Source organism: Pseudorca crassidens, chromosome 10 (genome assembly GCF_039906515.1).
Source record: "Pseudorca crassidens isolate mPseCra1 chromosome 10, mPseCra1.hap1, whole genome shotgun sequence".
Taxonomy (NCBI): Eukaryota; Metazoa; Chordata; class Mammalia; order Artiodactyla; family Delphinidae; genus Pseudorca; species Pseudorca crassidens.
In genome coordinates this window covers 63403414-63429937 of record NC_090305.1, presented here as the reverse complement: position 1 = coordinate 63429937, position 26524 = coordinate 63403414, and the positions used below count along the sequence as shown (strand labels likewise).

The following is a 26524-nucleotide window of genomic DNA, read 5'->3' as shown; positions in this document are numbered from 1 at the left end:
TACCTCCAGTGCTCGCTAATTAACATCAAAAAGCCAGGTTTGTCCTTGTGTAGTCTAACTTCACATTGGCTTGAAATGTAGATATTACCTAGTCTGATGATCTACCTGATCTTGGCTCAAAAATTCAAATCCCAACTCAGAAGTGTCAGGTTAAGTGAATGAGTATGTGTAAAGAATTAATGTCATTGAGGGCATTGAAAAGCTTTGTGTGCCACAGGCAGTGGCAGTAACTTTCTCTGGGAAGCAGAGGAGAATTTGGCTCAGTTTCATTAAAGAAAGGGGAAAAGAAATCTTAAAATTTCACAACTCATATGTAACCTTAAGTCCCACCCACTGAGGACTTATCTGCTGAAGATTCTCTGAAGATTGCCCACTTACGGTGGTCACCAGTGATGAGGACCTCCTGCCAGAGACTTTGTTCTGGCTGACTGATTCATCCAGAATGATTTTTGGAGTTTAAATCTGTTTTGCAAGGATGACATACCTCTTTCTCTGAAAGCCAGTCTCCTGATGTCCCTGTCATAGAGAGGGCACTGACCCCACCCGTGATGTCATTTCTTTTGTCACCTGGCCCACTTTATTCCCCTTTAGAATTGTACAGTGGGCTGTGAGCCAGAGAAATTCAGTGGAAATTTCTCTTCACAGAGGGTTGAGCAAGCTAGGTTCTGGTATGGGCTCTGCCATTTATCAGCCATGTAGTTATGGGCATGTCATTTCCTGTTCTTGGCTTGTTTTTCTCCATCTGTAACATGACAGGGTGCCCTCAGAGGCCCAAGTAGCAATAATACATATTAAGTAATGAATAAACAGTGGTACAGGGACTTCCCTGGTGGTCCAGTGGTTAAGACTTTGCCTTCCAATGCAGGGGTTGTGGGTTCAATCCCTGGTCGGGGACCTAATATCCCACATGCCTCGCAGCCAAAAAACCAAAACATAAAGCAGAAGCAATACTGTAACAAATTCAATAAAGACTTTAAAAAAATCAAAAAAAATCTTTAAAAACAAAACAAAAAACAGTGGCACAGAGTAGGGTGGTGTGATGAATTGGGGGATTGGGATTGACGTATATTCGCTAATATGTATAAAATAGATGACTAATAAGAACCTGCTGTATAAAAATAAAATAAAACAAAATTCAAAGAAAAAGATCAAAAAAACAAAACAGTGGCACAATCAGCACCTCTTGGATCCAGGCTTTGGTTGGGGGTATAAAGAAAAAGTCACAGGAAACCCCAAATCATCCTTAAAATCAAACTGGCATAGTAAAGGCAGGGCAGGACCCAGCCAGAGCTCAGGACACTGCACACTCTATGTGTCTGGTAATCTTCTGCTACACCTGCACCATGCTCAGTGGATACTCAAGAGCTGCTTAGATTATACTTGGGGAGCAGTTCAAGTATTCTGAGACCTGTATTGTGTTGCAGGTGGGGGTAATAAAGATAAATGGGCATGGACCCTACCCTTCAGGGACTGGCATTCTGGTTGGGCAAAGGGCCGCTTACATCAGCATTATGAGATCAGAGAGTAGGTTCTGTGAGAGAGGTTCTGAGAGTGCTGTAAGGTTGCAGAGGGCAAGACTGCTTCCAGATTCGTCAGGGAAGTGTTTATGCACAAGCTGGCACTTGAGTGGGGGTCGACGGCACTCCGTTCAAAAGATTACAAAGAAAGCAGAGTGAAATGAAGTCTGCAGAGAGCAGTAAAAATGAGATTATTACCTCTTTGAGGTTTTGTTTTTCACTGATACCTCTGCCATTAGTTGTGACTACCGTTAACCATAAAGTTTTTTCTGACAGAAATTTTTCTGAGCTCGGCATTTTACCGGCCCCATCCCGTCCCTGCAGCAAAAAAAGAGCAGATCATCGTTTATAAAGAGGCTGTCCTGTACTTACCTGTGGCTGAAATAGACGGTTATGTTTTTGTCTCAAATCTCAGACATTAATCTCTTCTGTTAAAATCCTCTAAAATGTAGTCATTTCTCATGAGGTACATCCCAAGTTGCCATATTTCTTATTTTCAAGAATTTAACTTTGTTTTTTTACCTTTATTTTTGTCTCTGACTGACGTACAGGATTTTGACTTAAAAAATCTTGCAATGGTTGGGCTCTGTGGAAATGAAATGTTTAGAGTCTGTGTTTTTAGCACTAACTCTGGATCCTGACACCATCTGTACCTTTTCCTAGTAAATGGGGAGCAGGAGAACCGAGTACAGAAGGGAAATGGCTATTTCCAGGTGCCCCCACACACTCCTGTGATCTTTGGTGAAGCTGGAGGTCGCACCTTGTTCAGGTATGGGTAAGAAGGGCTAAGAAGGCATCCTGTTTGCCAAGAAGTATTCATTCAAGCACATGTTTAACTTCTAGAGGTGTCGGGGGTTTGGAAGCTTCTTCATCTCCATGACATAGTTAAGTGTCTGGTGCTATTAGACCCCATTCTAATTGTGAGCTGAGCCTCTAGTGTTCAAATGAGGTTGATAGCTTGCCTTGAGGCAGCTTCTTAGTGGTTTCTGCAGGAAACCATCACCGGAAGTGTCTGCCCACAGGACAGCATCAGAGTAGATAACTTCCCTCGGGCTTGGCCAGGGGAGATGGACTGGGCTGCTCTTGGGAACTGTTGTGCCCAACAGTGGCCCGACCTGAGGAGTGAGGCAGTCCTTCATGAGGCCCTGCACGCAAGAGCTAGACTGGCTTCATCTCCAAGTTGCCAGCCAAGGCCCAGGGAGAGTCATGGGGGAAAGCCTACTAGAGTCTTCTGTAGGGCCAGAAGTAAGAAAAATGTTTGTCTTGCCCTTGAGGGCAGAATTTTCTTCCTTTATGATGGTTTCCTGAGAGTGTGGTTACCAAAAATAAACCTGACCCCCACTGTGTGTGGCGTGCCACACTCTATAGCACTGGCAGACGACCTTTCTCAAGTGCTTTGCCTATACCCAGGTTCCTATCCTCACCCAGGGAATCAGGCAGCTGTAGTGTATGTCTGGCCTCAAAATCTGGGGGCCTGAGTTTTAGGGCTTGCTCTCCCTCTTAGCAGAGTGAGTCATTCTGCCTGCCTTCACTTTATTTCCTCAGCTGTCAAGTGAGGGTTATCCTAAATGAACTCTGTAACAGTCCCTCCCTCTAACGTTTATTGACAATGATTTTGGGATCTGTGCTTGTTTTGTCACTTACTACCTGTTGGATTATGTTTAGGCTGCTCTGCCGAGACTCTGGGGGTGAGACTGAGTCCATGCTTCTGAATGAGACAGTGCCACAATGGGTAATTGACATCACTGTGGATGTAAGTATCCTCCATTCCCACTTTGCCCTTTTATTTTCTTCCAAATCATGAAGACAATTAAGAACTACTTTAGACTGTGTAATCTTTAATTAAAACTACACTACCAAGTGGAATCCTCTTCTGCTTCCCTGCAGTTCCAAAGTTTCAGAAGAAGTATTAATAATTATTTATATATCTCTTTATGTCTTTAAATTATATAAATAATATATGCTTATCAAAGAAAATAATAAATGAATAAGGTGAAATTCCCATCCCTTTCCCAATCACTGTTTCTCTTTTATTCACTCCCTATTCTTCTTCCCAGAGGTAGTAAATATTAATAGTTTAATGCATAGCCTTCAGTAGTTTTTTCTGTGCATACACAAGCATATATTATTTGTGTATATATGTGTGTGTATAGATCATTTTATTTTGCACAAAATCTCCTACTATATATACTGTTCTGCAACTTGATTTTTTTGTTTTTTTTTCTCTTCTCTCTTAAAAATATATCTTGGACATTTTTTCATGTCTGTATATGGATCATTCCTTTTTAATGACTGCAAGGTATTCCATTGTATAAATGTACCAAGATCTATTTAGCCAGTCCCTATAAATGGACATTTAGGTTGTACCCAGTGTTTTCTATTACAAACAATGCTTCAGTGAACATCCTTGTACATATATCTTTGTGTACTTTTTAGGATAAATTCCTAGAAGTGGAATTGCTGGATCAAAGGGTATGCACATTTTAAATTTCGATAGATGTTGCCAAATTGCCCTCCACAAAGGCTGTACCAGTTTACACTCTTACCAACAGTGTATGAGTGCCCAGTACTGCACACCCTCACCAATGCTGGATACTTACAATCTTTGCTGAAAGATAGGCAGATTTTTGTTTTATAGGCAGATATTATCTCATTGTTTTAATGTGTTTTTTGGTTTTGGTTTCATTTGTGGTGAGGTTAAGCATCTTTTCACGTTGGCCATTTTTATTTCTTCTTTTGTGGATTGCCTATTTGCATTCTTTACTCAGTTTTCTATTGGGTTATTTGTCTTTCTTACTGACTTGTAGGCGTTGTTCATATTCAATATTAACCCTTTGACTATTATCTTGCCTCTCAATTGAATTTTACTTTGTTCATGATGTCTTTTGGCAGGCAAAGAGTTTTAATTTTTATATGACCAGATCCTTTTTGGCTCTGAGTTTCATGTCTTGCTTAGGTATTTCCCACTTCCAAGTAGCAAAAATGTTCTCTTCTTGTATTCTCTTCTAGTATGTTTATGATAATGGTTTGTGTCTAGATCTTCAGTCTATTAGAATTTATTCTGTTTGGTGTGAAGTAGAATGCTAACTTTCTCCAAATGGATAGCCAGTGTGCCAACACAATATATTGAATAAACTTTTACTACTAATTTGAAATGCTATCTTTATCATATACTAAATTTCTATACACACATGGGTCTGTTTCTAGACTCTTTTATGTGCTGTTGACCTATATTTCTAAAGATATATGAAAAGAGATTTAATCTCTAGAACCTGCAGAAAATTCATTTTCTGTCCCAGATATACCTCCAAGAACTTAAAACTGGTCTGACACCTGATAGATATTCTGTGGTCTTCTCTAAATCCGAGCTCCCCATAAACCACAACTTCCTTTGAGTGTTAAACTCACCTGGATGCATTGCTGACTTTAGGCCTGTGGCTCATTCCTCAGAGGAGACATCCAGACAGGATATGATATGGAGGCTCGGAGAGGATTAATCCCCAGAGAAAAGATGACCAATTAATTTTATCCTTCATCTAAGTATGTGGTTTACCTCATGGTGGACATCTAGGTGGTTGGCTGAAGTTTCCACTCATTTAAAACCTCAGACCTTACTCTGATGTCAGAGGAAAAGAAAGTGGGAGGACTTTGATTGGCCTTTTCAGTTGGATAATGGGCCTCACCAGCGTAGAGCGTATGGTTTTGCTCAAAGGTGAATGTTGTGGGTTTCTCGCAAGACACTTAATTTTTTGTTTGGGCATTTTAATGTAGAACTCAGATTTTGGTTTGTATAGCTTAAAGAATTAAAATTTGTTTCCTTTTCATTCCTTGAATTGTTAATAGAGAAGATCCATGCTGCAATTTCATATTGCCACTGACATTGCATATAATTTGTCTTTATGTATCTTTTATTACAAAATGAAACATTATACTTTTCTGATACCTTTTCACTAAGGCTGACGTAGATAATTTGATAGCTTATTATAAATTTCATAGACAGTCACTTTTAATTGTGAAATAACTTAACTTGTGGATGGTTTTCCTGTTGACATCATTTTAGTTTATCAGCTAACAGAAACTATCTTACCTTTTTTCACTTTTCATGTTTCAGAAAAATATGCCCAAATTCAACAAAATTCCTTTCTACCTCCAACCTCACGCATCTTCAGGAGCAAAAACCTTAAAAAAGTAAGTAAATGGAGTGTCATGTGATACTTTGATCTAATTTATTGCCAGAGATTTTTAAAAATTCCTTATAATTGCTTTTATAGCACAGGAGGCAAGTACTAGATCTAAGGCTAATTTCATAATATTGAAAGTTTATATAATTTAACCATATACCAAGTACCTACTGTGGCCGGCTGCAGATGTTCAAAATAAGTAAAACATGGATTTTGTCTCTCATAGTTTAGGACACAGTCTGCGTATAGTAACTGCTTTTATGGATACTTACGGAATGATGAGTGTAGGGGAAAGAAATGAATTTTTGGCTGTAGCTTTCCAGAAAGCTTTCTTGAAGGACATGGAATTTGAGCTGGACATGTAAGGATGGATAGAACTTCAAAAGAGAGATATTCCAGGTCCAGAAGATGGTTCGATCAGGGATGTGGAAGTAGGAGCCTGCATAAGATATTGAAATTGTCAAGGACCTGTGTAGCTGCAGCATAGGATGGAGGGGTGGCCAGGAGATGCTAGGAGGGGAGTCAGAAAGAACATTCAAGGTTTCACTGATGTGTATCCCAGCAAGTAGAATCAGTAGGACTTTAAAACCTTTTGTTAGAGAGATTTCCAAACATATGCAAAAAAAGACAATAGGAGAATGAACCCCCATTATCCCATCACACAGCTTACATAATTCTCAACATATGGCTAAACATTTTGTTTCATCTATACCTCTACCTCCCCTCCCTCCCACTGAACCCACCTGCCTACACACACATACACACACACACACACGATTATTTTAAAGCAAGTTCTGGATATCACTTCAACTAGGTTTAATGACTGAAGTTCAGGATGACTTTCAGAGTATGAGCCTTAGCTACTTGGTTTGACCATTATTAACTGATGTCGGAGATACAGAAGTAGGCTTGGGGGTAAGGAAATTGCTGAATCTAGTTTTGGACATGTAGAGTTTGAGGTGCCTTTGGGACATCCAGCTGGAGCTGCCTAGCTAGCTGTTGTGTTGGTAGGTCTGGAGATCAGACAGGCAGTTGAAACTCAAGGGCTTGGCTATAGGAGGAGGAAGCCTTGGGAGAAATGAGCACATATATCATCGGAGCCTGGTAAGCACCAGGGGCTGCCTTCCCTTCCATGAGCATTTAGTTTGCCCATGCTCTGGGAAAGTCTTTAAGGGAATAAAACCCAGAAGGCTATTCCTTATGTATATAGAAGGTTTAAGAATATGTATTTAATCTCATTTATTTGCACATAATCTGTCTTAGGGGAGGACACTATAGAAAATCTATTGGCAATTCTAAAAATGGATTACGGCAATGACTAAGAACATTTATTGGTTTATGTTTCTGTGGTATGTTTTATCTTTGTCAAATGTTAACACCAAGAAATATGGAAGAGATAATATCCAGTGATTTCCAGATGTCACAATCTGCCCTTGCTTTTTACAGAGATAGACTCTCTGCTAGTGACATGCTTCAAGTCCGGAAAGTAATGGAACACGTCTATGAGAAAATCATCAACTTGGATAATGAGTCTCAAACCACTAGCTCTTCTAATAATGAAAAACCAGGAGAACAGGAAAAAGAAGAGGATATTGCTGTGTTGGCAGAGGAGAAAATTGAACTTTTGTGCCAGGACCAGGTAAGTGGACTTGAGGACACAGCCCCATTTTTTCCAGTGCTGGTGCTCAGAATTTCATCATGTGGTGGGATTGTAGTTTCCAAGTCTGTTGCCTTTGGGGGGCTTTTGCTTTTAGGAGCACTGGGTCTCTCCCACCTATTTGTGAGGCCCCTTCTGAAGGGCTCTATAGCCCACCTTAAAGCTTCCATTTATCCCTGGGGCAGTTTTCAGGAAAGGGACATGGAGACTTAAATGCACACACAGACAAATGTGGATGTGCTGGTGGCTTTTTTTTTCTGACAAGAAAGATACATGCTCGTCTTTTTTTTTTTTTTTTTTCCGGTACGCGAGCCTCTCAGTGTTGTGGCCTCTCCCGTTGCGGAGCACAGACTCCGGACGCGCAGGCCCAGCGGCCATGGCTCACGGGCCCAGCCGCTCCGCGGCATGTGGGATCTTCCCGGACCGGAGCACGAACCCGTGTCCCCTGCATCGGCAGGCGGACTCTCAACCACTGCGCCACCAGGGATGCCCCATGCTCGTCTTTATTTGCAGGGCAGCATCTGCCACGTTAGTTTAAGATTTGAAGTGGAGGTGGGTGGAGCATTGGTGGAGATGTTGTAAATGAAGATACACTCAAGGTATTTCTTCAGAGGAATGACTGAACATGGCCTGTCTGGCCTAGCCACACAAGCTGCACATCTTACTATGCCCAGATCCGTGCCTGCTTGCAAAGCAGCTGTGTCAGCAAGAACAGGCCACCAGGCATGGGCAAGGAGAGTCCCAGAGTTAACGATAAAAGCCTTAGATATACCTTTTTTATTATTCATTTTTTGCTATTCAGGTTTTGGATCCAAATATGGACCTTCGAACAGTGAAACACTTCATATGGAAGAGTGGTGGTGACCTCACCCTCCATTACCGTCAGAAGTCCACGTGAAGGGTGGGCGAACGCTCCTGGGTATTCATTTACTGACCTTCCTCTATGGCCCCAAGAGTAGTGCTAGGAAGCCCACTGAGCCCCAATGGGAACAAGACTTCTAACGGCCGATTTGGTATGGACTGAGATTCTCTTTCAATTGAAGTGACTAATCGAGATGTAATATAGAAACCAGTCTCCATGTGTAGATTAAGCTGTCCCCAGGAAGGCAGAGTGCCAGAGCAGAAGAGCCCCGATCAGACTGTGTCTTGCGAGGTGTACAGAGAACTAACGACAGGCCAGCGCAGACTTTGCTTCCTCCTTTTGTTTCAGAGGACCCTATCTTGATCTGTTAGCACTTGTTAGAAACACATTGGTAGGGCCACATCTGTCACTGTGTTTCAACTCCAAACCCACACTCTTGAGCTTTGCTAAGAGTACACTCCACTCATGCAGTACCTATGAAGGCTTTTTCCAAGTTTGTCATTTAAAAAAAAAAAAAAAGTTGTTTTCACCATTTAAGACAGTTACTTTTAATAGGAATTTGCTGCTGCACAATTCGAGAGCCAGCCCATTTCATAATAAATGATTATTGTTGGGCTTGTTTTTAATATTGCATCTCAGATGTGTTCTTGCAGGAAGATCTGTTGAAATTCCAGGTGCTGGATCACAGCACTGGGACTGCCAGCCTAGAGTACGCCCAGCCTGTGCCCAGCGGTGATACCCCCACGGTGCCCGGACTGTTTGGCGGCCACAGGGAGGTGCAGCTCTCTTACTCCTTCCTCCACTGTGTCGTTTTATTTATGGGCAAAGCCAGGTGACACCACAGGTTCTTGCTCTGGGTGAGCAGCGTGACACCATCAAAACTTAAGACTGTGATGAGATTTTAACTTCATTTAAATGCTACCTAATATTTATGGTGTCAGAGTAAAAGGGTATCATAGTGAGTTAATTTGATATTCACATCCTGGAAGTATACATGTTTGTTTTTTCCAGTTTTATATGCAGGTTTTTGTTGTTGTTGTACCTGTATCCAGATTTCTTTTCACTGTTCTTTCTAACAATCTAAAGCTTTCATAGAATCATTTGGATCTTGTACAGAATATAACTTATTGGGGATAAATACTTCAACTTTTGGCAGAAAAAAATACTTTGGATTCTCCCCAAGGTCATTTGTATTTGGAATAGAACAATGGTCCACCCCCATAAAACTACGTAAGACAAGCCTCCTGGATGAAGCCAGAAGCACAAGTGCCTTCAGAGGGCAGTTTATTCCAGTCCAGTTGCCTCCCCAGCATGGCCCGTCCCCACAACAGCAGGGACTGCGGAGGGGGTGGGGAAGGTTTTTTCTTTTCTACGCCTTCACAGGTTCAGCTGGAGGCAGCTGGTGGCCTGAGTCCAGACCTCACTATCTGAGATATTCCAACCGGCACAACCGTAGAGGCAGGGTTTCCTCACTGCTCGTCAGCCTCCTTTGGAAAGTGGGCTGGTCACTGCCGCCACACTTTGAAGAGTGCGCAAAGACACGCCACATCTCCAGTGAGCCTGTCTCCCTTATGCAGAGAGCAACCGGCTGTTTTTAAAAATCCTTTCTATCTGTTGAATACAACAGTGCACTTTTGGTGCACATTTTTTAGCAATAGTTGTGAATTAATGGCAAAAACAAAACAAAAAAACTCATTTACCAGCCCTCAGTTGTGTTTGCACGAGGGGCCCTTGGGCTGAAGGAATGGGCCTCGCTGGGCCATGCTGCCCTGAGTGCCGAGCCTCGAGGGGCGGCTGTGCTCCCTTCCTGTCATAGATCTCACCCCCAGCATGGTTGTGGGTTTTTTTGTTGTTCCAGTCAAACCAGTAATAGTTTCCAGAAAATCTTGACAGTCTGCAATGCCAAAAGGGTAAAAATCTGTATTTCACAGTTGTATAGAATAAAGGCTTTAGTTACAATATTTCAAAGTGTAAGTACACATTTATTTTCACTTGTCATTTTCCTTCATAGCAGATTACAGAGAAAGGAAGAAACTTCTGGTTTTGTGTTTACCGTGGAAATAATTAGCATTGCTATCCATTTTATCCCCCAATTTAAGGAGGGGAGTGTGTGAAAGTGAGGGAGGGAAGAACCAGGTCCCTTGGGTGAGGGTGACTCTGGGTCGGACTGCCAGGCTACAGTGAAGGGAAGCTGGCCTCAGAACAGGCCCATGGTGATTCTTTTCTACTTCCTGGATTGCTGTACTGGGCTCCCAGACAGTCCAGGAACCAGGCTCCAGCACTGGCTTTGGACACAATGCCTCCCTGTTCTGTGGGCTTATCAGCTGCTCTGGTAGACTTGACAAAGACTTGCTTTTTAGATGTAGTCACAGTGCTAGAAGCGAAGTGTTTGCTGGTTTGGGGCCCTCCCTCCATATACTTGGTCTGTGCCCCCCAGAGCATACAATCCTCGTCCTATGAGCCTAAGAGAGCTCTGAATTCCCTGTAAGTGCACACATTCCAAATCAAATGGTAAAGGTGGGACTTTCGACTGGGCCGAGAGTAGAAGGCCAGGCTAGAGGCAGCTTTCACGGTACTCCGCGAGGGCTGAGGGAAGGTGAGGGACTCTAGCCAAAGAGGAGAGGACTTCAAGTGATGAGGGGCCATCCCTGGATGGAGCCCTCCTCTTCCTGCAGGAACCAGGCAGAGCAAAAGACTCGACCTAGTCTTAGCCTCCCAAGGCACTGGAGGTGAGGGGAACAGCCCTCTCCTATACTACAGGAAAGAACATAAGGGCCCCTACCCAATCTTGTCCAGGCCCCTCATCTCCCCTTGGAGTGGGAGCTGTGTGTGAAGAACTCCAGTTGGGAGGACTGGCTCTAAGAGTCTGCTTAGGATGGTGAAATTAAATTTGTAACTTTTACTCACCACTGGGGCTGGCTGGATGACTTCTATATTTAGAAGAGATGGTTGTAAAAGTTTGGGAGCTGACAGGAGTCACAACTGGAGACACTTGTGTGTCCCCAGGTCTGTGGGGTGTAGACGGTGGCAAAGAAGAAGCATCGTGGTCCAAGCACAGGTGAGTGTGCTGAAGGGCCTAGAATTTCCAACCATCCTCCCTCAGAAGAGGTGGGCAAGTTCACTGCCTCTCCTCCAACCATGGCTGGAATATGTGGTTAGCATGAGCCAACTGTGCTGTGTAGCACAAAGTGAGACAGTAATTGGAGCGGCAGGGGTCCCCAGGGCTTGGGGTGCCTTTCATTACAGATAGAGCTGGCTGAGCTCTGTGGAAAGAATCACTGCAAGCCCTACAGAGCGATTAGGCAAACACTCCACACCAACCCCTTCGTCCCTCACCCCATCTTCACACCTCATGGTGCCTGGACTCTGCTACCTTCTGTGCACCCACAGAGCAGGAGCAAGCAGTGGGTACGTGGCCAAAAGATGCCCTTCCCCAAGGCCCGCGGCCACTGAAGTTCCACACCCTACCCGAGCGGCAAAGAATCCTTTGCTCTCCGACCCTATCTCCTGGAAAACTTATTTAACCTGGGTGCTACTCCCAACCCCTACTACCCCAAAAGTACTTGAGATTCTCAAACAAGTGGCCAATTCCCCAAAGGCAGGACCATCAGGCAGAATGAATGCTGGGAGGTCACCTCTTGGAGACCAGTAGCGTCTGAGTGGACACAAGCCACGCCACCCCCCACCCCCTGTCAGCAGCAGCCTAGGAAGCGTAATGCAGGGGGCTTGGCCACGCAGTGTGGCCTGAGCTGCCTCCCACTTCTGGGCCTCATGAAATGCCATCAGAGGCCCTTCTTAGTGCCTGGGGTGTTACTCTGGGGGGGAGAGCTGTGCCTGGCTGGCTGCCCCCTCAGCCTGTGCCCCGAAATCTGGGCTCTCTGTGCTTGCTGACTCCTCCTCAGTCTGGGCTTCGAGCAGCTCAGCAGACAGCCCATCTTCTGGTGAGGCTGCAGAGGTGAGGCTGTCGGGAAGTGTCAGCTGAGGCAGGTGGTCCGCCTGGGCGCCTGGGCTGTCTGGGAAGGAGACCTCAAACTCTGACCCAGACCAGGTGGCCTCACCTGAAACACACGGGGTGGAGCTGAGGAGGCCCACAGACCAGGGCCAGTGTGGCCTGGGGCAGTAACCCCGCTGACCCTCAACTCCCACCCCCAGCGTTGATGGGGGATGGGCGCTTTAGCGTACAAATGCCTTGATGCGGCTGCATTCCACCTGCAGGCCAGCCTCTAACCCAGCTGAGAGACTCAGGGCCGCCTTCCCCACAACCCGGGGTCCTTCCCAGAAGGCCTCCGAAGGTGCCGGCCGGCCACTCACCACCACGCTCACGAGAACCCCTGCTGGAGCAGACGTCCTCCGGCCCTGAGGCTGAGACCGCAGTGGAGGTCAGCTCTGTGGAGGAGGGCAGCCCAGACCAGGCGCTGGCGTTGCTGCTGTCCATGAGGGAGATGCCGGACACGTCCAGGAAGCCTAGGGGAAGGTGCACAGTTCTCTGCCAGAACAAAACCCTGACCACTGGAAGGCCAGCGCCCTGGGCTCACGGCGCCCTGTTCCTGGGGCATCTGGCCCAGCCAGAGACTGTAACCTCCTCAGCCCGTGGCAATGCCCCCAGCCAACCCCAGAGGTTCCCCACTGCTGGTTTCTGAGGAAAGAAAGGGGCCTGGGGTTGGGTATCATGGGAATAGCCCAGTGGCAGAGGGCCCAGACCCTGCTCTGTGCCTAGTGTGCTGTGTGACCTTGAGCAGGCCCCCTCTCTCCTCTGGACGGCAGTCTTGCCATCCGTATACTGATTGGATCACCTGCAGTTATCTTGGCGGATATCAGATAGGAGGGCTCAGTGGGTCTGCTGAAGTCCAGCCCAGAGCCCGGGACCTGCTCCAGCACAGGGCTTGCAGGCCCTCAGCTTCCTCTCAGCCTGCTCGGTACCTGGGTCCATGACTCGCTGCAGTGGAGGCGGAGGCTGAAGAGGAATCTCCATGGAACGGGGAAGGTCGCCAAGGTCTGGAGTGCCATGGCCAGGACTCTTGGGCCCAGGGAGCTGTTCCTCCTTGGAGGAGCCAGGTGCCTGCAGCAGGGCCTACAGGGAGCCAGGGAAAAAAAGGAACAGGAGGGGCCTATTGGACAGGGTAGTCAAACCTAACCGCCAGCTCACACCCACCGGGAGCACCACTCAGCCCAAGGGAGCAAACAGCCCTGGGCATCTAACGCTTCCTCTACAGCAGATGTGAAGTCAGGCAAGAGGGGCCTGGCTGGCCTCCCGTGCAGTGCGGACATGGACTCGGGGCACCCTTCCCACTCTGCTGAGCAGCCCCAAGGGCCCACCAGACGGAGCCCCATCCATGACCCACAGGAAGAGTCCATGCCTGGAGAGCAGTCCCCAAGGGCCCCCGTGCAGACCCCAGGCACCAGCCCAATGCCCAGAGGCACTTGGGGGACCTCTCAACAGCCACGATCTGGCTGCAGACCCAGACAGACACCCAGCCCCTGGCCTAACTTTACCACAGACTCACGGAGGCACAGAACAAGCCTCTGCCCACCTCTGGGCCTTAGTTTCCCAGTCATGAAATGAAAATGACAACCAGTGCCTCACACTACCCTCACCTCCAGACCCAAGTGGCAGGAGAACGGAAGTAGGTTCCACTGTCCCAGGACGGGCCCATCTTCTCCCACTGGGTCCCACAAGCAGATGGGCCTCCCAAGGCTTCTGCAGGCAGGCCCCCAGTGAGGACAGCCCCAGTCTCCTCTTCCCAGCTGCAGGCCCTTCTGCCCACATGAAGCTCCCCTCTCACCACAGCTGGCAGGTGCTCCCCACGTACCTCCACGTAGTCACCCTGCCTGGAGCCTGTCTCCAGGCCAGAAGGGGCAGGAGAGTCCTGCGGGGTGGGTCCAGGTGGTGGGGCACCAGGCGGCGGGACACCAGGCGGCGGGACACCAGGCGGCAGGACACCAAGTGGCGGGATACCAGGCGGCGGGACACCAGGCGGCAGGACACCAAGTGGCAGGATACCAGGTGGCGGGACACCAGGTGGTGGGACACCAGATGGCTTCTTGTGGTGGCTGGGAGGCTGGGTTGGGATCCGGTGCAGATACCCATAGCCGATACCACAGCCCAGGCTGCCGAAGACCAGAAACATTCACTCCGGGGCTTGTCCCACAGCCCTTCCTATCCCTGCCACCCCCATACACCAGCAATGAGGGGGCCTCATGGACCAACTGTCAGCCTCAGGACCCCTGGGCCCAGGGCCCATCCCTCCATCCCCACCATGGGACTCCAGGTCCATGCCCAATGGCCAGGGTCCCCCACGGCCCCACCAGGGCCCCACCCTGCAGCCCTGCAACCCCAGGAAATACCTGCCCTCTCCTCCCCAGGCTGCATTGGGAGTGACAGTCACCTCCCGGCAGGAGTCGGACTCGGAGTTATAAATCATCAGCTTCAAGGGCTTCCCCTCATGGGATTCAATGAGTGAGAAGAAGTCCTCGGACTACGACAGACAACATGGTACCTGAGCCCTGCTCCCACCCTGGGATGGGAAGCCTCACAAGACAAGACGCTTCTCATGGACAGTACCCACTTCTCCACACCCCATCCAGGGGGCCGGGGGGAAGGCTATGTGTGGTTCCTTACCTCCTGGAGGATCTGGTCTGAGCCAACCACGTAGTCAGTGTAGGGGCGCAAGCCAGCGAGGGAGGCAGGGGAACAGGGTTCCACATCCTGAGGAAAGAATCACAAACTATCCAACTATCGGCCTTGCTTCTGGGGGGCGGCGGGTGGGAAGCTGCCTCTCCAGGAGCTGCCTCTCCACCTGTCCTCTGTCCCCAGGCCAGGACCTCAAGTCCAGACTCTCCCAGCCCAGCCCCTGGTTCCCCTGCCTCCCCCGGTCCACAGCCTGTCCAGCAGAGGGCAGCACCGTGCCACAGGCAGGAGCTCCCGCATCTGACCACCTAGGTCCAACTCCTGGCTCCACCAGCGGCTAGCTAGGGCGCTATGGACAAACACTTAACCCCTCGGCCTCAGTTTCCCCACAATTAAAAGTGGGATATGTAGTGCTCACTCAAGAGTTGCTGAGAAGATTAAAAAAAATAATATATGCACAGAATGAAAACCACACCTTGGCCCACAGTAAGTGCCCAACTGCATTGCTGTTACGGCTGCAGGCACAGAACTGAAGACCCATGGGGTGGTGGGTGGGGGGAGGTTGAAGGAGAGGGTGGTGAGAAGTGGGTATGAGGATTGCCTTCTCCCTTGGAAAGCTCCACTACCCAACCCCCAATCTCCCGGGAAATATAGAGGGATTTGTATCACCACCCCCATTGCACTTATGGACAAACTGAGGCTGGCTGAAAAGGTTGAGAAGGCTCCCACGAGGAGTCAGTGAGCAATAGAGGGGGCTAGAAACCAAATCAGCCAGTGTCCAGCTCAGGGCACCCTCTGTCCATCAAGCCGTAGGACCGAGCATTCAAGAACTTGGGCCCCATCAGTGACTGCATGTCACGTGTGCATGTGTGTCTGTGAACGAACACTAACAGCAACATCTGTGACAACTCAGTCGCAGAGATTCATTAAGGTTCAGACCCCAGGCACCAGCCCAGTGCCCAAGGGTGCTCTCAGGGGACCTGCCAAGAAAAATCATAATATCCTAGAGCAGCGGGTCTCCGACCCTTCTGGCACAAAGGACCAGTTTTGTGGAAGACAATTTTTCCATGGACGGCGGGGGTGTTAACGGTTCAGGCGGTAACGCGAGCAACGGGGAGCAGCAGATGAAGCTTTGCTCGCTCGCCTGCTGCTCACCTCCTGCTGTGAGGCCTGGTTCCTAACAGGCTGGGGACCAGTACCAGTCCGCGGCCCTGGGGTTGGGGACCCCTCCCCTAGAGTACACCAGAAAAAAACACTCTTTTAGATAAAGACTAAAGCAGCCGCAGCAGCAGCCTTCTGGCAGTACAACCAAGCTTCCAGCAGATGGCGTCCCCACCTTTCCAAAGAAGCAGCCAACGTCTAGAGGGTAAGAAAATGCCCTAAGTCACAGGGCACTGTTGCGCTGAGAGGAGTTGCGCTCTCTGGGACACTGGAAAGGGGAGACCACACCCTGCCCTTGGGACCCTCTAATAGACCCACTGTCTGCTGGCCTCTCCCGGGAGGCCCCCACCACACACCCATCCCATACGCCTCGCCCACTCACCAGCACGTGCCACACATGCTCGCTGGCCCTTCGGAAGCTGCAGAAGCGCACGCTGGCGCCCAGCAGGCCCTGGCCGCCCCACATGTTGCTGGGCACCACCTCCACCTCGCGAACCTTATTGGTCTTCATGCTGAACACCTCCAGCTTCACCGGCTTCTCCACATTGGCCTTCAGTAGGGCCTTGAGCGTGTCATTCTCCTTGTTCTGCAGGGGCAGCGGGGCTGACTCCCGGACCCCCCCACACACACCCGGCCAGGCCCCCCAGACAAGTCTGGGTCTGAGATGGGGCAAGGGCCTTGGTGGCTGGGCTGGGCCTGCAGCCACTGTGACCCCCAGCACCCCCAAGCCCTGCTAAACCTTCTTCCTTCAGTCCCCCCGGAGAACACAACAAAGTAAGCAAAGAGCCCCCGGGGTCCAGAGCATTGCAGCACTGCCCACTCTGAGCTGCCCCTTCCAGAGCTCTCACACTTCTCAGGCCCCTCTGGGCAGACCCCGTAGACCTTGCAGCCAGTGCCAGGAGTCCACCTGCTCCAGCCCACCCCTGAGAGCCCGGGAGCTGAGCTCCAGGCAGGGCCCCCATCAGGCTCAGGAAGAAGGGGAGATGGGGCTCAGCCTCCCTTCAGCAGAAAAGGGAGGCAGGAGCAGGGCTGGGGCCCCTGTGGGACAGCAGGAGACACACACAAGCAAAGCAGAGGCAGAAGGGGGCCTCACCAGCCTTGAGTGCCCGATGGTGATGATGAAGTCGAAGTAGGGCTCCAGGCCTGCCTGCTGGGCGGGGGAGTTCTCCTGCACCTGTGCTGCACAGAGGCCACGGTCACTGCGCTGACCCTGGGACTCTCCCAGAAGCCCCCAGCCGTCAATTCTAGAAACCATCACCACTCCCCGTGTCCCGGCGAGGACAGAGACACCAGCATGAACCGTTCCAGGCAGGCCACACATGGGCATGGTCAAGGTTCACTCCATCTTCTCTCACTACCTTCCTGGGCACAGGTTTTCCTCTTTTGGAAAATGACTCTTTCCTGAGTATGATCCACAAATGCTTCCAGAGATGCCTCATAGGAGAACCCAGAGCAGTAGGCCACACGGAGACAGGGTGACACAGATGGCTGCCCCAGAAGCCTGGGCTGGGGCTGCTGGAAAGCCAGAAGGGTTTACCAGAAATGTTTAGATGTGGACAGGAAGGGAGTGCCCCAGGATGGATGGAGCCAGGGCCATGCCCAGAAAGACAGAGTGCAGAAGGCAGCCTGTGGCCAGATCCCAGAGAGCCCCTGACCCTGTGGTGACAGATCCTGGCCCAGTTCCACAGGTGGGGCGATAGGAGCTGTTGAGGAGGGGTGGCTGAGGAGAGCAGACCCCAGGGTCTGGAATGAGCCTGAGCCAAGGGAGCCTGGTGAGCAGCGCAGAGTCCCCTCACCATCCAACCTCCCCACACAGGACAGCTCCTCCAGCGGCCATTCCCAGCCCAAGGGGCTCCTGCCCTGCCCTCAACTCCCGAACTCCCTGCTGTCTCCAAAAACACCACAACCAGGCTTGCAGCTATGGTGGAAATCCATCTCAAAGGCCCCATTCACAGAGCTTTGCTCAAACAATGCAGCCTTTATCCCCAGGTCTGGACCGAATATGGGCCCCACACCCTCGGGCCTTTGGCTGTGAGCACTTGATGCCCTGTTGGTCAGGCACCAGCCAGGCCAGCAGCCCACAGGGCACAGGGCTCATGTGGCCTCAGGTTCCGGATGCTTCCTTGAGGGGAAGGCCCCCATGGCTTCTGCCACCCACTAGCCCCTCCAGTCTTGGAGTCCCCACACTGAAGGAGAGCTCACCGTTGAGGCTATGGATCAAGGCCAGTTCACCCCTGGAATGAGGGCTCCCTCCAGGCAGTGGAACCGACGGAGCCCCACCTTGCCACCTCCAGAAGCTGCCATGGCTTCCAGTGAGAATGAGCCCAGAAACCAACTCCAGCCCTAGTTGGCCTGGCCCAGAGAGCAGCTGCTTGGAGCCTGCCCCTCCGTCCCTTCAGGGGGAAGCTGGGACGAGGGGTCTTTGGAGAATCAGAGGACAGTTCGCCAGGGAGAGCTGGCGGGGCGCTGTTCCTCCCTGCTCTGGGCCACTCCACCTCCCTCGGGTAAGGCCCCCACTCCAGAGGCCGGTTGCCCTCTACCCTCCTCAACACTGTGTCTGCCAACCTCCATCATTAATGAGGCTCAGAGGCTGGGGCCCCCAGTGCGCAGGCCCGGCCCTCTCCCAGCCCACCCAGCGCCTCCACCTCCCCTCTCCTGTGGCCTTGTCCTCAGTCTGGCCTTGTCAAGGTCCCTTGCTCTGGGCCTTGTCATCACCCACTATGGCTCCACAGCGGAAATCACCTGCAGTGCTGCCCACCGCACCCCCGGCCCCGCAACAAGCGTCCCCTCTGTCTGGCTCTCCCTTGGGCGTTCCCATCACCCCAGATCCCGCAGCCCCACAACGAGTGCTGCTTTCATAACACTCCCCCTGCCCCCTGTATCTCTCATCAGGGCACCTAGAGTGATAAACAACGATGGCAGTTTACGCCTTCTGAGGCTTGGCTGGGTGCCAGAAGACTGCACCACCTGCTTCCCCTGTCATTTAACCGTCTCACTAACCCCAACTGACAGGGGAGGAAAAGCACTCAGTTATTCAGCAACAGCCTGACCCCAGGAAATCCGACCCAGAGTCTGCTCCTGTCCACTGCCGAGGACAGTGACTCCTCCACCATGCCCATCACACCGTGGGAACGCCAATATTTAGGGAAGGCAGCACACTTGCTCTTCGTTTTTTTTTTAAATGTTTAGGAGGCAGTGTCACACCTCCACTTAAAACCTCCCAATGGCTCCACAGCTCAGCATAAAATCCTAAATCCTCAGGACAAAACGCAAGGCCCCAAGCAACCTGGCCTCAACCTTTAGCACTCTCCTCACATGGGCCACGCCACCCAAGCACACCAACCCCACCTCCTTGCTTCTCCTCAAGCCCAGCAAGCACAGTCCCACCTCAGGGCCTCCCTCTGCCCAGAACGCTCTTCCCCCAAATATCTGTATTGTCCTTACTTCCTTCCAAGGTGTCTGTTCAAACGTGACTTGATCAGAGGCCTTTCCTGACCCCTGTATACAAGAGCACCCACTCATCACTCTGGATCCCCTCACTCTGCTTTATTTTTCTTGCTAGCAATGATCACCACCTACCATATATTTCCTGTCTGTCTCCCTTCCCTCTCTGCTGGCATCCAAATGTAAACTCCATGAGAAAAGGGACAATATCTTTTCTGCTCACTGCTTTATGTTCAGTGCCTGGAACTCTACCTGCCACAGCATATGTGCTCAAAATCACTGTTTTGGCTATAAGGATATACTGTACAACGCAGGGAATACAACCAATATTTTATAATAACTATAAATGGAGTATAACCTTTAAAAATTGTGAATCACTATATTGTACACATATATAATATTGTACATCAACTAAGTAAAACTACACGTATGAAACGGGGGGGAAAAAAACTGTTTTGTGAATGAAGACCTCCAATTCCCCAGTCTCTCCATTCTGTCCCTCTCCAACAGGCCCTTCCCATCTTCACTCTTACCATCACCACCACCACCCCACCCCCCATTGTCGATATCCTCAATTTGCCTTCCATCAAACCTGTTGGAAGACTCTTCCTGGCTGCATGCATTTCACTGTCCACCTTTTCTGTCCGGTGCCTCACCATGACGTCCACTAGGGAAAGCCCACCACCAAGCACAGATTCTGTTACCTCTGGGTCCTGAAGCCATCCTGGCTTTCCTTTTAGGAAACCTCTTCTTTAGCTGCCCCCCTCCCTCATAGTTGTTAACAGAGCCTCCCATCACAATGCAGACACCGCTCAACAGCCAGGCACCAAACTGACAAGCCTGTCTGCCTACCCCCATCTCTGCTGCCATCCACCGTGCACAAGGGAGAAGGGAGTCCTGCCCCGCGGCGCGCCGGGGACGGACACTCTCCTGCCCCTCTCAGCTCTGTTACAGCCCCTCCTTCTCCGCAGTACAAATCACCCCAAATCTCCATCTTGCTGCGGGCCCCTCTCCTCACCTTCAGGCTCTAGGAACCCACTCTATCTCCACTTTCCCCGGGACCTCTGTGGCGACACCGAAGGCACATTATCAGCCGCGGCCTTACCGCGCTTCTCCGCAATGTTCCACCGGGGAGCCCTCCCCCCACTATCCCCCGCAAACTCTCTCCCCGAGCCCTCTGCCGCATTCTCTTGGCTCTCCCGCTCCCACTTTCCCGGGCTGGTTCTCATCGGTCTTCGACCCCACCACAGGCAACATGCGCGCTGGCAGGCTCCCCCGCAGCTGGCGTCCACTCGGTTACCCCGACCCCCTGGATCCAAGGGCGGGGACAGCCGGGCCCTGGGCTTAGCTGGCTCTCTCCCCAGGCCCAGTAACAAGCGCAGTGCACAACAGGCGATCATAAATGTGATCATACAAGTGCACAAATGCGTCCCGACTGGACCTGGTGCTTTCACTCTTCAACCGGGAGAAGTGCCATTCCGGGGCGGCCCGACACGACCAGGAAACGCTCCAGCTTCCTGCAGAGCTGGCACTTGGGGCTGGCGCCGGGCCGACCCGCGGCCGCAGACGGGCCGGGGCCCAGGAGTGCCGTGGCGCCATCTCTCGCCGGCGTCTCCTACCGGGAAGGGGCATCACTCTCCCCCGGGCGGCCGCACTAAGGCCGAGACCCCGCCTCTACCGCCCCCAGGCCGGTGATCGGACGTCCCCCGCACATTGGTGGGGACGCCATGCCAAGGCCACCGGTGCCGCAGGGGCCACTCACCCCGTGCAGGTGGAAGCCCTCGGCGCCTCCCGCGGGCTGCTCGGCGCTGGCGCCCAGGCCCATGGCCACTGTCGGCTCGGGCGCCGGTGCCCGGGACCGCGGCGCCACCAGCGTACTCACCCTCTCGGCGCTCGACTACCCGCGCCTTGTCACGTGGGTGCCTGGCCACGCCCACCCTTAACTGACGCCCTTAGAGAGCGGCCGGCTGCTCCGTTTCCAAGGACGCGCGCGCCTCCAACAGCAGGCCGCGAGAGGCGCGACCGGGACTCTGACTCGGGAATCCCGCTCCGCGAGGCACCACCAGACCCGGACTCGGAGCCGCAGGTGCCCGGAGATGAGCATCAATGATTCCTCCCTTATGGTGCGTGGCCCGGGCACTGCCCAGCCGCTCCCTCCGGGACTCTCCGCCCCTGGCCTGGTGACCCCCGCGCCTTGCAGCTCTCCTGTTACCTCTCTGACCGCTCGTGCTGCCTCCGCTACCCGCCTTTCGCTGTCCCCGGCCTCTTCAGGCTGCCTTCGTCCCTTCTCGCCTCACTCTCCGTGGCAAGCGAATCCTCTCTAGTGTTCTCTGAGCCCACAGTCATCATCCCCACCCAGTCCTATCCCCGAGCTGCCCCAAACCAAAGCATAAAAACCCAGCTCCATCACCTAGCCATTACCTCCCCTTCCCCTGTCTGTGCCTCTTCTGGGTCCTTCACCTCAGTGGATCGCACCACCATTTGCTCTTTCCCATACTAATCTCTAGATCCTGTCTATCGGCAGGAAGTATCAGCTCCTAAATGTCTCCTGAGATCACCCACTTTTTATCTCCTAGTCCAGGATCACCACCATCTCCCCTCTGGGCACCCGCAACAGTCCCCTTCCCAACTGGTTTCTCTGCTTCAGCTCTCTTCACCAGCAGTCCCCCACCACCACCGCCACCACCACCACCACCGCCACCAACATCCACGACCACCCCAACACACACACACACACACACACACACAAGCCAGAGTGTTTGCAAAAACACACACCTGAGTACATCCCCCCCCCCCCCGCCGTGTTCAACGCTTAAAACCATTCCAGCTGCTTCCTATTACCCTCAGGATGGTGTCTGGGCTCTTTCATATGGCCCACAAGCCTGTTCACAATCCAACCACATCTGTCCCCAACCCCGGCACCCACAAACCTTAGGGGAAGTGAGACTTCACTTTGAAATCTCAGCGCCTCTTACTATGTGACCTTTGTCAAGCCACAGCCTTCATGGGCTTCGGCTTCCTTAACCGTGAAGGATATGGAGAGGATAATGCATAGATGATGGGCGTAAAGCCCTTGGTACACTTCCCCACAGGTGGTTAGCCCACAATAACTTGTACCTCTAAGTACTGGCGTCATGATTCTTATTATCGGTTCACTTTCTTCCCCCTTATTCCCTTCCTAAGGCAAAACCTCAGTTGAACTCCCCATCACATTTGAACCAGAATCTGTGGTTAATTCCAAAACAAACATCTCCAAACTCCTTCCCAAGAAAACTGTATGGAGCTGTTCCTGGGGCTGGGGAGGAATGGGATGAGGTCTGAATATTCTTTCTCTTCTCTTTACAGAATTGGAAGAGGAGAAGGGACTAGGGGAGGGAGCAGGTCAGAACAGACAGAAAAGGGGCTGGGACTATTGCAACTGTGTCTTCCTCCTCGCAGGCTGGGATCATTTATTACAGCCAAGAAAAGTACTTCCGCCATGTGCAGCAGGCCGCGGCCGTGGGCCTGGAAAAATTCAGCAATGACCCAGTGCTGCAGTTCTTTAAAGCCTATGGAGTCCTCAGAGAAGGTAGGGACTCGTCAGTGTTGCCTTCTGACCTCAGGCACTAGCCCAGCACTAATGTGCTGGCTCCACCTGGATGCCTACTTCTACCCCAATCATGTTCCCATGGAAAAAGTCTTACACTCAGTAGCTAGATTCCCAGGTTAATCCACAGAATGTAATCCATATCTAGTTCACTTTTGAGACCTTAGAGACCTCGCTACCCCTGCTCTGCACCTCAGTCTCCCTATCTGTAAAATGAGTGGGGGGAAAGATGACTGCAAGATTATTGAACCAATCCCAGGCTTGGAAACTGAGAGCCAGTAGTGCAGAAAAAGGAGGAAGTGGTAGGTGTGGCCACAGGCAGGTGTGGGACAGGAGCAGGGAGAGAAGTGGGGCCCATGGAGGTGCGACTCACTGACATTTAGAAGGTCGTCCTGGGCGGGGGGCCAGCTGAGCTGCCCATGGCCAATGTCAGTGGACATGGAAGGATAAATATAGCTGAGCAGCTAGCTGGGAATGCACAGAGGTCCTTCTTCAGAACCGACCTACAGGAATCCTTGTGCATGCTCCTGGACCATGGCACCAGCAGCCCTTTCAGGAAGCTTCAGTCTTCAGGGAACTTGAGCCACTAGTGACCTTTTGGACTAGTTAGTCCAAGTCTTGGGTCAGGTGGTACCAAGCCTTGGGTCAGCCCTGTGTCTGCCATGGAGCCTCCTGCCCTCTGAGCATGGAGCCCCAGAGAATAACCACTTGGGCTGTCTTCACAGAGCGCATCCAGGATGCCATCAGCAGCCTAGAGAGCATCCAGAATCACCCAGATGTGTCCCTGTGCTCCGTCATGGCTCTCATTTATGCTCATAAGTGCTGTGAAACCATCGGTGAGTGCAGCCATGCTCAGCCAGGCCTGGCCCAGTGGGGAAAAGAGAGCCCCACTCCAGAGATATAGCCCCTCTTGGGCTGCAGGAGGTGTGTGCACTCGAGACTGCAGATGCTGTGAGGAGTGGTTCCCCTCCCCTCCCCATGGAGACCTCAAAGAAGACCCCGTGCCCAGGCCCAATTGAGTGGGAGCCGCAGGCAGAAAGCATGACAGTGGGAGGGGTCCTCCTTCCACATCCCGAGAGCTGGGGAGACACCCTGGTTTCCCTTGCCAAGATCTTGTCGAGAACAACCAAGCCAAAATAAAAAATTCTGCCCCTCATCTGCACCTCTCTAGAGTCAGGAAGAGATTCTAAGAAACTACGTACAAACTACAATTTCCTCACCCGGAATGGATTTTGGGCCTGAGGTGGGGGGTTCAGGTTTGATCTGTCTGCCCAGCAAACTGCTGGGCACAGAGGAGAAAAGATAAATCTCAGCCAGCAAACCCAGTTCCAGGGCTGGGCAGCTCCTGTGGCATCACACGGGCCAGTATTCCTGGTTCCCAGGCCCTGGGCTGTCGTGTAGTTGGCTCCGTGTGTTGAGGGAGGCCCAGAGCGTGGAGAGGCAGGGCCAGACAGACCTCCCCATCCTAACTTGTCCCCTTCCTCCTCTCTCTCGGATTCCCAGACCGAGAAGCGATTCAGGAACTTGAGAGCAGCCTGAAGGAAATCCGCAAGACAGCCAGCGGGACTGCCCTGTACTATGCCGGCCTCTTCCTGTGGCTCATGGGCCGCCATGACAAGGCCAAGGAATACATTGACCGCACGTTGAAGGTCTCCAGCAGCTCCAGAGAGGTACCAGCCCTGGGCATTATGGGGGCAACAGCCAAAGAAAGCAGTGTCCAAACACATCCTAAAGGGTGGCCCTTACTCCCATGGAGGGCCCTGGGGCTGGGGGAGGGCCACACCCAGACACCAACAAGACCCATGCTGGCTCAGGGTTTAGACAACTACACACTGGCCTTTGTCCATAGAGTCCGATTGCAGATAGGTTTTATGGCCTGCACTATATATTTTTAAAATCTTGAATTAGTTTGCTGACATTTAGAAATCAGAAGATTTTTTACCTAAAAGTCCAGATTTCTTGGTTCTTTTGAAAAACTAGGTGAGCTGACTACACTGGGCCTGTATTCCTTCCTTGCAGTGATCTGCTAGGTGTCAGTGGTGGCTCACACAGAAGATCTCATATGCAGTGGATGTCATGTGCTGTAGAATTGTACTCATGGTAAAATTAAAAGCCTCAGTCTAAGCCATGCATCTCAGCAGGGTATATATCACCCCCAGCCCCCCAAGGGGGTGAAAATTGGTTATTGGAGGAGGGGGTGAAAAAAACCTCACTGTTTGTATATAAAACACAGATATAAACACAGTACATAAATGGTATATCTGTGATATTAAAATTTCTTGGAGGGGGAGGGAATGATCAGGGGAGAAATGACTAAAAAGTCTCCTTAGGAGGGCAGTAATGGAAAAGAATTGAGAAACCTGCTCTAGGCCGTGAGAGATGCTTCAGGGCAGGGTCTTCCAAGCACCCCTCTAACCTTGCCTCCTGGACCTGGCCTGTGGCACCTGCCAGGCGAGGCAGGGTGAAGGCTGAAGGGGAGCCACCAAGGCCCATGAGCTCAGTATGGCCACTTGCCCGCTCAGAGGGCATTCCCGGCTTCCCATGCAGGCTGGGCCCTGTGCTGGTCTAAGAAGTGGAGAGAGCTGGAGTGGCCCTACCCTGGCGCCCTGACCCCAGTGTAAAATAAACACGCAATGACAAGACAGGTGGTAGTGCCTCCATAAGGGGCAAGAGAACCATGGGGGTCATAGGGAGGGCCCCAACCCAGCCTGGATTCCGGTCAAGGAAAGCCTCCTACAGGAGGGGCCTCCTCGGCTGAGTTTTAAAGACTGGTGGTGGTTAATCAGATGAAGGGACTTGGTTTGGGGGACGCGTACTGGGAAGGGCATTCCAGACGAAGGAACAAGAGGTGTGAAAGCCTGTAGGGAGAAAGCAGGACTCGCCTGGGATCTGGGAGCAGTGGTGCCCAGCAGGGCCTCAGGGAGTGGAATGACAAAGGGCGGGATGTGGGCAGGAGAGGCAGTCTGGATGGAGGCGATACAGGACCAAGCACTTCATCTTTCCCCTTGTTCTTATGCCAGGGCTATGTGCTCAGAGGCTGGGTGGACCTCAGCTCAGACAAACCCCACACTGTGAAGAAATCCATCAAGTACCTCGAGTATGGCATTCAGGACACCAAAGATGTTCTGGGGCTGATGGGAAAGGTAGGAGGGGCAAGAATGTCCCCACCCAGAGACCTCAGTCTCTAGACCCCCCAGCTGGTGGATGAGGAACAAAGGTCTGGAGAGCATCAGGGACTCAGAACAGCCCCGGGCCTGCTCCAGTCCTCCCTGCTACCTGCCCAATCTTGAGCTTCCGTTGCCTGTGTGGGGTCTTCTTGGAGGCTAGGCTTCCTCAGCTCTGGCAGGCTTTGTCTCTTTGCCTTTTGTTTTCACCCACTGCCCCTTTTCTATGCATCTTTCTTTCACACTTTCTCATCTAACCTGTTAAATTCACTTAGTGGCCATAAGAGAAGGGAGGTATGTGTTTTGTATTTTCTGACCTTAATT

At 51.4% G+C, this 26524-nt stretch overlaps 3 protein-coding genes across 20 annotated transcripts in view; 2 read left to right on the top strand and 1 right to left on the bottom strand.

The window, feature by feature from the left end:
- The window catches only part of WDR48 (WD repeat domain 48), a 43745-nt gene extending 33567 nt beyond the window's left edge, over positions 1-10178 (top strand). For all 3 annotated transcript variants that reach the window (XM_067754038.1, XM_067754040.1, XM_067754039.1), the window contains exons 15-19: positions 2181-2286; positions 3183-3270; positions 5629-5705; positions 7145-7337; positions 8158-10178. In XM_067754038.1, coding sequence (XP_067610139.1) covers positions 2181-2286; positions 3183-3270; positions 5629-5705; positions 7145-7337; positions 8158-8253 — 560 coding nt within the window. In that variant the 3' untranslated portion in view covers positions 8254-10178. The remainder of the gene's footprint in view (positions 1-2180; positions 2287-3182; positions 3271-5628; positions 5706-7144; positions 7338-8157) is intronic.
- GORASP1 (golgi reassembly stacking protein 1) lies at positions 10179-21365 on the bottom strand. 10 transcript variants are annotated; one of them, XM_067754049.1, is made up of 10 exons: positions 21213-21344; positions 17100-17180; positions 16389-16592; positions 14837-14923; positions 14563-14693; positions 14222-14325; positions 14028-14176; positions 13138-13288; positions 12529-12681; positions 10179-12275 (listed from the first exon to the last, which is right to left on the bottom strand). In XM_067754049.1, the coding sequence occupies exons 1-10, from the start codon at positions 21273-21275 to the stop codon at positions 12028-12030; spliced, it is 1371 nt and encodes a 456-aa protein (XP_067610150.1). In that variant the 5' UTR covers positions 21276-21344; the 3' UTR covers positions 10179-12027. The 10 variants fall into 10 exon arrangements, with proteins under 10 accessions (XP_067610150.1, XP_067610153.1, XP_067610154.1 ...); XM_067754052.1 differs by lacking the exon at positions 21213-21344 and adding exons at positions 20469-20514; positions 20865-21076 and having other exon boundaries at positions 14028-14325; XM_067754053.1 differs by having other exon boundaries at positions 14028-14325; positions 21333-21365.
- Positions 21366-21370: 5 nt separating this feature from the next.
- Positions 21371-26524, top strand: part of TTC21A (tetratricopeptide repeat domain 21A) — a 34352-nt gene continuing 29198 nt past the window's right edge. For 4 of the 7 annotated variants that reach the window (XR_010946967.1, XM_067754033.1, XM_067754032.1 and 1 more), the window contains exons 1-5: positions 21371-21573; positions 22889-23018; positions 23762-23872; positions 24540-24706; positions 26057-26179. Coding sequence is in view for 6 of the 7 variants with exons in the window: in XM_067754033.1 (XP_067610134.1) it covers positions 21547-21573; positions 22889-23018; positions 23762-23872; positions 24540-24706; positions 26057-26179 (558 nt within the window). In the remaining variant the exon portion in view is untranslated. The remainder of the gene's footprint in view (positions 21574-22888; positions 23019-23761; positions 23873-24539; positions 24707-26056; positions 26180-26524) is intronic. The other 3 variants (XM_067754031.1, XM_067754036.1, XM_067754037.1) reach the window with 3 other exon arrangements.